The 12715-nt window shown below is 35.1% G+C and overlaps 1 protein-coding gene across 2 annotated transcripts in view; it reads right to left on the bottom strand.

The window, feature by feature from the left end:
• Positions 1 to 6872: 6872 nt before the first annotated feature.
• LOC124169776 (uncharacterized protein DDB_G0271670) overlaps positions 6873 to 12715 on the bottom strand; it is a 113002-nt gene continuing 107159 nt past the window's right edge. For both annotated transcript variants that reach the window (XM_046548509.1, XM_046548511.1), the window contains one exon: positions 6873 to 10856. In XM_046548509.1, the coding sequence (XP_046404465.1) occupies positions 10623 to 10856 (234 nt within the window). In that variant the 3' untranslated portion in view covers positions 6873 to 10622. The remainder of the gene's footprint in view (positions 10857 to 12715) is intronic.

Raw genomic sequence — 12715 nt, 5'->3', positions numbered from 1 at the left:
AACTAGTTTATCATTAAGGATGCAGTGGACGGAAGAATGTATATATGTATATAACAATATAGGTCACAGACTCCATGTTAATTCCAACCGTAACAGTGAAAACAGTCGGTGAATTATCAGCACATTTTGCCTCCACCGATAAAAATTGCACTGGAAAAATGAAGAAAATTCACCAACTAGACACCCCACATCTTCCAGTTTTCTCTCAAGCCTTAAGACCTTAAAAATGTCTCTTTAATTTAGTCATTCCATTACATCATTCAGAGGTCAAATTTGGCACCTCAGAGTTCTATACTTAGCCATGAGTACATACTAGCCATGATTTAAATTAAGCTAATGAAAAATGCAATATCTTTAAGATAAAGCAATTTTTAAGCTTAACCCACACAGAAAAAAAATCAGTACTCACATTTTCTCCCTGCTTAAATCTTCCTTTACCTATTTATTGGACTTAATCAGAGTACCCCTTATCAGATAAGCATATTTCATTTTAGGTAAGAACACCTGAAGTTCAACCTCAATCCTATAGGCAAAAATATTTACTATTTACTAGGGATGGATGGATCCAGGATTTTATTTGGATACGGACCAAATTCTTCATTTCAGCTGTTGGATCATTGGATATTTTTGGATACAAGTGTGTTTTTCATAGTAAAAAAGGAAACTATTAAAGTGAAGAAGTATCATTTGTGTTTATAAAATTGTAGTAATGTCATTTTCATCTCAACTTTAGAGTTAAATCCGAAATAATATCAAATAATGAACTGGCTTACGAGACCATATTACATAAAATTGGCCAAAAATGATAAATATTAGGAGCAAGTTACCAGAGTGAAGTGATCTCCATTAAAGAGAACAGAAAATAGACATCCAATGCAAAACTCGCATAAGCCCAACGGAAACCCTTGGTGCTCGGGTACAGAGTAAATGGTTTGATTTGGAGGTTTGACTGATGCTTATTCTCAATAAAAGGACATAGCATTGATATTTACTTACTATCAAACTGTGGTGTTTGAAGAGCAGCAGAGCTATTTTGAAATACTGGTCACTTATACCGAGGTACATACATGATTTCATTTACAGCACGCTCTCCATTTCCAATGTATTTATCCTGAACAATGCTAAATTAAAAGCTAACTCAATGATATACAAAGCAAGGGAATCAGCCTTAAACTTAAGTTGTAAGCCCAAGCAATTTAAGAAAATCAATATCCCATTGCGTATAACCCAATGTTGCTTCTAAGTTACATCAAAAATGTATACGTTTTCAGCTCCGGAAATATTTAAACTACATGCTCTTTTTTGGTGTAAAGTTTAATGGCGAAATATGCAGCTGCGGCAATAATTATGATTGAGTTGAAAAATTTCACATTTTGAAAATGATAAGTCTTGAAATTTAATTTATCCCAAAAGCAGCTCTGGGTTACAATGGATTAAAATGAAATACAGTTTAATTAATTGGTGTTTGAAAATAATTATAAATAAAGTCAAAGACATAAAACTCTGAGGGTGCCTTGTTATTTAAGATAAAATTTGTGAACAATTTCCAAATTAAATACATAGTTGCACTGGAAAAAAATCGCATCATACGAAGGGGACAAAACAAAATTGTCAAAGCAAAGAATCGAGCCTTTTTAATTACTCTTGCAGATACTTCTTCCAATAAAATATAATTTGCAAAATACCAGATCCAGATCTGATTTTTTCAGAGAATTTCAATCCAATTTCATCGTCCAGTGAGACGTAATTATCCGTGGATATTCATATGCGACATATCCCATCCAACCATCCCTCCCATTTATGCATTTTTAGCTAAATGACAACTTTTTTATTGTATATTCACCTTCATTACAAGGAAAAGATATTGATAAAAATTTTATTTACATAAATTCTTCAAAATTTAGACACTGACCACTGTATCAATATCTTGAGAAAAAAGTATTCTCAGAACAAACTGAAACACCTGTAGACCCAAAGAATTTAAACTAATGTCAATCATTTTCTAGAGATACAGCAGGGTAACTATTACATATGACTGTCATTGTATGGTCCCAGACTTATAAAAATGCAAAAGTGCGCTTGTCCTAATCATTATTTTACGTAGTTTAGATCCAAATTGGCAATTCAACTTTACATGGATTCCAGTGTCATTTTTTTCATGGCATTTATGACCATAATAATAACAATAGCTCTATGAAGGACAGAAAATTGCAGGAAATGCCATTGAATATTTATAATGTTGAGATTATTCTTTTGGTAGACAAACAGATATGATTTCAATAAGGAGACAAAATTCTGTGTGGGGGTTTGAATAATATCATTTTTATGTACATATTGTAATTAAAAGCATAAATTATTCAGTCTTCCAGCATAAAAAGCAAGCACAAGTTCTTATGAATATAAAATATTCAATAAAAGATTTGAAACTGAGATTCCTTGGACTAAAACTATAATTTTTAGGTTTCTGTTATTTTTACGAAGAAGATATTTGAATGTCTTACAGTAAATGATAGGGCAGCAAGCTCTGATGTCAATTATTAAAGTTACCTGAAGCATTTCATCATCGTCATATTACCATTCCGGCAGTCACAAGATTGCGTGACATTTTAAGGCTTTGAAAAATCAACATGACCATTGCCTCAAATTGAAAAAATGTGTATATGTTAGAAATTGACTTAGAATGGTGGAAAAAATATCACACATCATATGTCATTATTCATATAAATACTTCATCTGGAAAAATTCATAAAATGATATGACCATATAGAAATATTATTATGATGTACAGTATCAAATTAATATGAAAGGTAGTAAATTAAATACTTGAAAATTTTATGTGTTTCCTCAATGCTGAAGTTCCTAAAATTCAAATAGTACCATAGAATGTTATTTATTAACTTCATGATGGAAGGTGTAAAATGCATAAAAATATTTCCTAAGTAACATAATTAAGAGAGAAAATATTTCATATAAAGAGAGAATGTGTTAAAACATTTACCTACTTACACCCACTACAATATTACTACTTCCCACTACAAACTACTTGATTGGTACATCTACTTACGATAAAATAAAAATATCACTTTCTAAGCCAACAAGCTGTTTGGTATACAAGAATTGCCATGAGAAAAAATTCCCCTGGACCGAGAATCGAACCACGGACCTTTGGCTTCCAAGCTGTTTGGATAAAAATAAATTCTGCTGATACCCATATCAAGACAGTAAAATTTTGTTGAGTTGCTCAAAACAAAGCTGAGGCATTCGAAACAAGGCAAGAGTGGCAAAGCCGTTGCTTATGATGGGAGAAGGTGGATGATTCTCACTAGCAAGAAGAGTTTTCTCATTTAACAATGTCTTGAAGGATTACAGCCATTGCTTTGAGTTGCACATAAACTGAGCCGCAACATCTCTCTCTATCATCCAATTTTGATAACTGCAGAATTAGTCTCAAAACCTCCTCTCTCCCAACAGCTAACATGATCCCTGAAAACGTGAATTTGATTCAAAAGTATTGCACATTGCAGATCTTTCTGGCTTCTACATCCCTCTAATTTAGACAGGAAGGATCCTGCTATTCCTTTTAATCCCATTCTCTTTGAGTGGAAGTAACATATTTAACCATTTCACTGCTGTTCAATCTCCGAAAACCTTCTCCTCACATGCGGCGAAAAGGTTAAAATGCATTTCGTTGAGCCATGGATTAGGTACTTCCAGGATGGGCGTGGTACACCCTCCAAAGGGTCGCTAATCTGGGACCCACCCTTTCCTCCACCAGCTCACCCTTGCTGGCCCATCTCTTGGACCTTTCGAGAGGGGGGCCTCCCTCCCGAAAAGTAACCGCTCTGACTGCAATTTGAAAATCAACCAATCAATCCGACCATCAAAATATGATTGTTCGCATCGCACTCCTGCCTATCAAGCAATCAAGTACGTTTTTGAACCGTGTCTCTGCGATGAAAAATAACAATTTTATTAACTTGGCCATTTTAGCAAAGTTAACAAAATCGTTATTTTTAATCGCAGAAACACGGTTCAAAGACGAACTTGATTGCCTGATTGGCAGGAGTGCGATGCAAACAATAATTTTTAATGATCGCATTGATTGATAGATTTTTCAAAATGCAGTCAGAGTGGTCACGTTTGGGGAGGGAGGCCCCCCACTTGGAGGGTCGAAGAGAGGGGCCAGCAAGCTCATCGAGGAAAGAGTCCCGGATTATGGGCCCTTCAAAGTGCTTCGACGAAAGTGCATGGCAGGGAGGAAGAAAATGTACGTCCACAGCAGTGAAAGGGTGGAGAGAGACAGTGGCATAACTAGGAATATGCTTTACGGGGGATGTGAGGGGGGGTTCGTGGGGGATACCCCCAGAAAACAGGGAGCTCAAGAAAATTAACATGCCTGAAAATGCATTTTACATCATTTTGACACTCAAAATTTAACTTTAAGCAGATGCAGTTACTATTATATGTACTTTACCTCCTGCATAATACACAGATAAAACTTACGACAAAGTAGATTAATTTTTTAGACAGTGTACAAATTTTGTCATTATCAGATCAATAATGTAGAATAACAAGCAAATGAATAAGGATAACAATAGCTTCATTATGTTTTTTTTGCGCAAAGCTTCATGTTATTGAATTGTTCTTAGCAATTCTTGTCAGAACCCAGAGGAGAAGGTTAGCAGTAAGACAATTAAGGAACAACTGGCCTTATTCTTTGAACCTACCAAAGGAACACACAAAAAATATTTGTGGCAGAGAAGAAGCTAGGATTTGTCGAATGTTTTTGGAGGAAGAGGAGATAATTTGGATGTGTTGGGCCACACCTTCAATACTTAGAGAACATGTGGGATCCTTTACAGAAAGAAATAATCTATGAACTTAATGAAATAAAAGAAAGCTGTGTCATTTATAAAACACTTAATTCAGGCATACAGAAAGCATTACATAGATGCCAAACGCATAAGGCTGGGAGCCACAAGAGAATCAAAGGCTACGTGCTAGGCTTGAATTGCTTGTGCAAGTGAGAATAGATTTCTATCAGAGCAACGATGCCAGCAATTCATAACTACTCCTGCTACCATTGCTACCTTAAAGTAAAGCAAGTCAATTATAAATTCATTCTTTCAAATGAAATTAATATTAAATAATACTCAAATCTTGATTATTTAAGCACTTTCCTTGTTTCAAAATAAAACTTCAAAAACTCTGCACTGCAGTTCGGTCATCTTGATACATATGTATTCCTATCATTGCCTATGACATTAATACACATTAGTATCTAGCATAAGGTGCTTATTTAATTTTTTTTCATTACTAGTGAGGAACTAGTATTTTATATTTCAGTGAAGTTCTACATAAATCATTAGGCAACACAAATAAGCAGCAATTCCTTAGCTGGCTTTAAAATGGAAAATAATTCACTCTAGATATTCTTATCTACCTATTCTAATGTACCTCTCATCTGTGGAAACAACGAGCATCAAGGTAATTGCAATTTTGTATATTTATTGTCCAAAAATTCAGGAGTAACATAAGAAATTTATAGGCCATGTACAAAACTCCTTGGGCTCACATTCCCCCACCTACTTTGATGAGCAACATTTAATATGATGAATGAAAAATTGATGTCGAACACAAAAATTTGTGCAAAGCTACATTTTACTGAATTGTACACATACCTTGAGTACGGATAGCTAAGCCTATTAATCTATATTAATGATAAATATTTCAGACACAACTGGATCAAGGAAAATTGATCATATTCAGCATCCTTTCCAGCTGAAGTGTGCTTTCAACCACCCTTTACGTTGTACGTGGAGTACCTGTTCGCATGTCGAAAGCATTGGCCTGACAGCAGGAAAGGGATGTCTCAGAAACAGCTATCAGATTTCTTGCATCATGTCAGAATGGTAATCCCAAAAGGACGTCATAGAATGTGGCCCCGACTTTTTCTATTAAAAAATGTCTCTAGCTCAGCAAAAAATATTGAATAGCAAACTAACTGCATTGATGTGTCAAGTGATAGTGAGACAAGACACTATCGATATATCGTTTTTGGTTCTAGTGTGGTGTGCGATTCTCACCATGTGCTCAGTCTGCTCAGTAGTCAATTATGTTTCCTTAGAAGAAGTTCGCATTGATTTATTTTGCGTTTCCTGATAAATTCAACATTAAAATGTTATCACTAACTGGTCTTCGATAATTTCAACAAAAATTAGTTAGCATTTATTTTACTAAATGCTGCAGTTTCATCAAGAGATACCCGTTTTCCAATTTCATATAGTTGTCTGCCCTCTGAGACTCTAAGGCTGTCTCTTTGGCAGATAGCCCCCTCGGAACTTTAAACAATAGCAACACTGTGGGACAAGAGTTTATGCTCATCATCTATTCAGAGCCAGCTGGAAAGCATAAGAAAAGTAAGCAGTCAATCTACATAAGACAAGATACACCAATGGGCACTGGACTCAATAAAATAATAGTTTATAATTTAAGTCATAGATGTACAAAATTTCAACGCATATATATTCTCTCTATGCAAGGTGAGAACCTCATTCCCACAAAATAAATTTCTGGCTCCTTGACCACCTCTTCTATTAATTTTGAGAGTTACATTTCCCACCCTCAGTAACACCTTGGAAAATGTTTGTTACAAGAGAAAAGCTTGGATGCACTCCAGTTGTATGCCTGAAGCTGTTCTTTGTTCAATTTAACCACATGTTTTGCCACCTAATCCCCTTCTAAAATACAAGGGAATGATATTGAACCATTCTTATAGTATGGTGGACGAATAATGTAGTAGGAGAGTGTATACAATTATTAGAAAGGAATTCAGATGGACATACCACTGTGAAAACATGTTAAACATGATAAATTATTGATGTACACTTTATTTCAGTACATTTTATAAAATATAAAACAATTTAAAAGCATATTCATACAAAACTCTAGTAAACTAACTATTCTTTTGATAAATCCCAAAACTACAACCCTCTTGCCACAAAAGCACAGAGCTCTTTGGATTGCAATAAGTTTCACTTTGAATGACATGTGTATAAACATATTATCAATGGCAACCATTCATAAATTCTTTTGGCACACAATAAATAGCGACCAATTTTTCCTTTACCATGTTAATGGTGAAAATATAAACATGATAAGAACAGGTCTACGGACAACCATGGAAGGATTAACTGGCACTACAGTCAAGGTTAAGGCACCTCATATAAGTCTCATTTTGCTGTCAAAAATGCACAGCGTTACTAAAAATGCTCACTGAATCTAAGTTGAGATTCTTTACATAGTTAATAGCCATTCAAATACTAAAATGGTTAAGAACAAAAAAAAGGCACAAAAAAGAGATTCAACAATTCTCAAAATTTGTACCGTGAAAAAATAACCACATGGATGAATTACACTTTGAATTGTAAGGCAAATACATTAAAAACGAATAAAACTACCACAGGCCTTATGTGTAATATGAACCTCAATGGGCTCCATTCCAACTTATAGCATAAAAAATAGTTGCACGTCAATAAAAATGGGATAAAATCAGGTTAAACAGCAAATTATCAACTCAACAACAACGAAAAGATGTACAGATCTTCAAAATTAGGTGAAGAGGCATTGAAATTAAAATATGTGACATAACAAGTGGATTACATCTACCACTTAATTGAGCAATGTTAAAAACACCACAAAAGCCTGTATAAGAACAACATTCTACGGTAGTATACACATGGAAATTATCACAACTTTTGTAAAAACCTACTTCAATATCAATTCAAAATATTCAGATCTTCAAGAAGTAAAAAGCAAATACAACAAATGCCATGATAATATGGCATAAAAAATTAGTTTATTGGTGTTATAAAAATTGATCCTGATAACTTGAAAAATCAGAGTAAAAGCTGTTTTGAAAAGCCATTCATACATTACGAACTTTTCTCATGAGTAGCTGCCATGGGCAAATAATTATCTCTTTTAAAAAATTCACTGTATAATTTAGGCAGAGGAAAGGAAAGACGTCTGAAGATAGGCTGCCGAACTATTAATACATTAGATATCAAAATCTGAAGAAGTTAATGAGATAAGTTCAGTGTGTCATCGTTAATAATCACCACATCAATATTACAGCCACATTAAAACAATAATAATAAAAAACAGATAGTTAAAAAGGATTAACTGGATGCAAGATCCCGGTCCCTCAGTCTCGACATTGGACCTCTTCCATCAAGATATTCACGTACAAGAAATACATAGCAACACAGCAACTGGTCAAAACAACTGACCTGTCAACTTAATAATAAGAATAATGAGTAAGTAATCACAATTTAAACTTCATGGAAGGAAAATTCATCTTTTTTCATCAATATCATTTCTGACCAATAAATAGATACCTCTGGTAGAACAATTCTTCCTTTGGGGTTTAAATAAATAAATAATTAAGCTATGCTTGTACTAATGAAGAGGTAGAAATAAAAATAACATTATCTCATGCTTGAATAAACCATAAAATTAGAATATCATCCCTTTAAAAGAAAATAAATATGCATAAGTATATCCCCCTTATTTGTCGTGGTAGATTAAAAAGTGCACCTTCACCACAACAAAAGATACATAGGAGTAAAACCTCAAATGATTTTTTTGTTAGGTAAACTTCATATCATTAAAAGTGAGGAGCACGTACAAATCCAATGCAGTCATTTCCAAGACCTGGAATAATAGACTAACCTCAAATGAAACGCACTTAATCAGAAATTAATAGCATTGACTCCCGAGAAATAATGGCTAAAAAACTTCATTACATTAGAGAATTGAAATTGCATCAAAGATAATAATGATAAGAAAATAATTTTGATGTCATTCCTACTTGAAAATTAAGCCACACCAAACAAAGATAGTATATTCTATAGTTTTTATTATCAAAATAAAAAATTATGAGCCAAACCCTAATGCACACCATGAAATAAATGAAAATGCATTCCAAAGATAAAAGGTCCCTTACATATCACTATGGGTTACAACCACATACATCACAAAATAATACCCATCTAACCACTGAAATTTAGTGATTATGATGGCTAAAGCAATGTCTACATTCACAGGTTAATAAAATCTCTTCTCACGAAAACCATCCTAACAAGCAATGTAAGAGACAAGGTAGTTTGATGATCCTACATATCACTGGATAAACTTAAAAAGTTTGACAGCAAAATACAAAGGTCTGCGAGCAAATTAAAAGAGAGAGGCATTGAACTTCCAATCCTTAATGAAAAACCTGTTTTTGCCTTAAAATGAACCCAACGTCAATTAATAAATATTTTTAAAAATATACATTCACCACAACTAATACAAGTTTCATAGACTTGAATTCAATGTTATCCATAGTCAACTATGCAATGATGTCTGCTCCTGCATAAGATGTATTGTCTTCAATCATATCCACTACAAGTCAATGAAAAAACCCAACAACAGAATTTTCCAACCAGCAGCAGAATTCTCACACCCACAAATATAACTTTTACGTGACGCTCATGGCAATTTCCTTACATGGACTGCAGTACCAAAGTAGCCCACAGGGAATATCACCAGACCTTCCATAGCAAACAACGGAAAAATCCCAGACACGAGCCTGGGTTCATGCATTGGTACACGATATAATTGCATTTAAGAATTACATATTTCTGGTATGAGAACAGCGACACAATAAGGTTGAAAATTAAGGCTGAAAGAAACATGCTGCAGAAGCAAATCCTTCACCCAATGAAGAAGCACATGATCTTTGAATCCAAAGTACTTGTGTGCCATATTTTAAGTGTTTCGGCAATTCACTTGGGCTGAGGGGGAATCATCCATTAGATACTGTGATAAGCAGCTAATTGTCAAAGAACTTGATGGAAAACTTTAAAACTGAAACCCATCTTTGATGTAGCATCATTGTCTTCTATAAATCCATCACCTCAATGACATTGTGTCACTTAATCAGTGCTCTGATCTTGACAAGTAATTAGTCAAGGGTATTATGCAGGTAGATAGAAAGATAATAGAATGATGAATACAACACCAAAATGGCTTGCATCTCTCCAAATCACAGACAGAAATGTTTCTAATAACTCGAAGTAGCGAAATATTCCAAGAATTAATGACACCAAAGAGTAGCCAACCTTAGAACATACTAGGTACTAGCCAAGAAAAATCAAATTAAATAAATTAAGTAGGAATTCTACAACGTCAATCACACCTATTAAAGTCCAAGTAAATTAAAAACCAAGGAGCTTGCAAAAATGACTGCATTAGGTCTTGACTCCAATTTTTTTAATAAAAGCATCCTCATTAAAACTGAGAACCTATAATTTGGATTATTGCAGGGAGAAACATTTACCCATACGTACCATGCCCATAATTTTCACAGTATTAAAACCATAAAATCCAACATTATGCATGGAAAGTACTTTAGCAACAGATAACAACATCATCCATTCCTACCTCATAAAATAATAGCAGACCTCATACACCTCCACATGAGTAAAAAGACTAGCATAAAAATGTAAGAAATAGAAGAAGAGAGACTCCAGCAAAGCAATAAAATTGTATAAACCAGAGAAGGCACATGAGCGACGTCAGTGTTCTTGACTGGAAGGGTAGTAGTACATGACGGCTGGTGCTGGAAGCTTCCAGCTGGCGGCACGAACCTCTATCAACTCCAGCAGCGTCCTCCTATTTTTAGGAATACGGACCACATCCAGCGACAGCAGAGCATCGCGCACAGACGCCATGAGAGAGAGCATTCTCTGCGGTTGCTCACGCTCCAAGTCACTTCCAATGCACATGATGATGATAAAAATCGAGTCAATCTGAAAAAATAAGACAAATACAAACCATAAAAGAACGAGTTAATCCAGTCGCCTCTTAATTTTTCATGGAAATTTCTATCCTAAATACCTTTTATATTTATCCTAGGGTTTTCATTTACCTATTATTTTAAAGAATATGAAATTTTGTGACAAGATGCATAGGATTTTTACAGGATAATTTTAGTTGATTGTTGGCGCATGGTACTTAGTTTTAAGATAATACTTTTTGAATAAACTATTTTCAAATGCAACAATAACAATGACGCTACCAGCAGTTCGCCAGCTCTTTACCTTAAGGAAAATCGTATCAAACCAGCGAATCGCCGTCTATTTACCCGAACGGGTTAACAATATACAGTACACTGCCGATTATCCTAATGGGCCAATGATGGGGAGAGACGGCACGAATAATCAAAAAACACAGATAATTCAAACTTTCACTTAAATGTCTTGTGACGTTCATAATTTACGTAAAACAAACAATCTATTAATATTTATGCAGTTATTCTGTTATTTAAGAGTGCTTCCCGGACTAATTGAGAGCTTTCTTCGCCAGTTCTCGATATTTTTAGCGGTGATAACAAGGTTGTACTCGTATTATTAATGCTCCATGTAAGGCCTGGTTTCAAAAACCACCCATCCGTGGCTGTGTGATCACAGATACAGAAAAGTGGTTTGCACAACTGCTTCAAAACCACTGCTCGACGTCAGAAACTACACTGTCAGGCACCATGCCAAGTAGTCACGTCTCGCATAAGTTGCCCGAGTTGCAACTGCTGTGCGACGTGTATCCGTGATCAAGGAGTGCGGTTGAACACTGCAATGCTTGGAAAACAGGAACATGGAGCTCCCATGAATGCAGCTAAAGCGTGATCGCTTTTATGAAGGGGATATAATAAGCCCTGTGTATCCAGGCATTAATGCCGTAATTCCGACGATTTTTCGTTTGATTTTTTTTTTATAAATATCATGGAAAAAATTGAGCAAGAGTGTAAAATCATGCAGGGATAATCCGCAAACTGGATAAACCACAGCCAGATATTCGTGAGTCTGCTGTATTCACATATAGAAGATGCCCATCACGCCCTAATCACCACACCATTGCCAGTATTATTAAATGCATATTATTAATAAACAATTGGGTTCATGGTGGTTTTGTGGGGGCCCCTATCCAGCCAGGTATACCTGACCAGCCTAAGCGAGTATGACCCTTTTCCGAACCCTTCCACAAGCTCGCATGGAGTCCTCATCCAATCCACGTCCTCGGGAGAAGGCCATCAAAGCCAGAGGTTATCTGCGCCGATATGACCTATTATAGTACACTTTTTACTTTACTAATTCCAGTGCTTCGAGCTAAATAAATACACAAATCATACTCCTCACAGTAGAGCAATTAAATGTCTTTTGATCGAGATTGTATGATGAGAAGTAACGAATCTGTGGTAAGTCATCAAATGTAAATCGATCCTCCAAAGAATTAACAACAACGAAACTTTTAGAGGAAAGAAGGGAAAGCAAAAGACTCATGTCTCAACCCACTCCACTTTTAGGTTTATCCAGTAATCTGGTGATCAGATTCCGCATACAAATATGATTCAGATCGAAGGACTTCGTCACATAAATTCGAGATACATGTGGACCCCATCGTTGAATCACAAGGATTATTTAGAAGTTTTCAATTTTTTCCTAACTAGAAATGATTTTATACTTTCTGTTAAGAATAATTTTCTGCCTTTCAATCCCATGGATGCCGACTTACAAAAAATATTGAGGGGGCCCAAACCGGGAATTTTTCACTGGGAAAAGTTATAAGTAGTGAGTTTTACGTTTTTTAAGCATTTTAGAAGAGTCATATGATC

The sequence above is a fragment of the Ischnura elegans genome, chromosome 12 (genome assembly GCF_921293095.1).
Source record: "Ischnura elegans chromosome 12, ioIscEleg1.1, whole genome shotgun sequence".
Lineage (NCBI taxonomy): Eukaryota > Metazoa > Arthropoda > Insecta > Odonata > Coenagrionidae > Ischnura > Ischnura elegans.
This window is presented reverse-complemented; position numbering and strand designations above follow the sequence as displayed.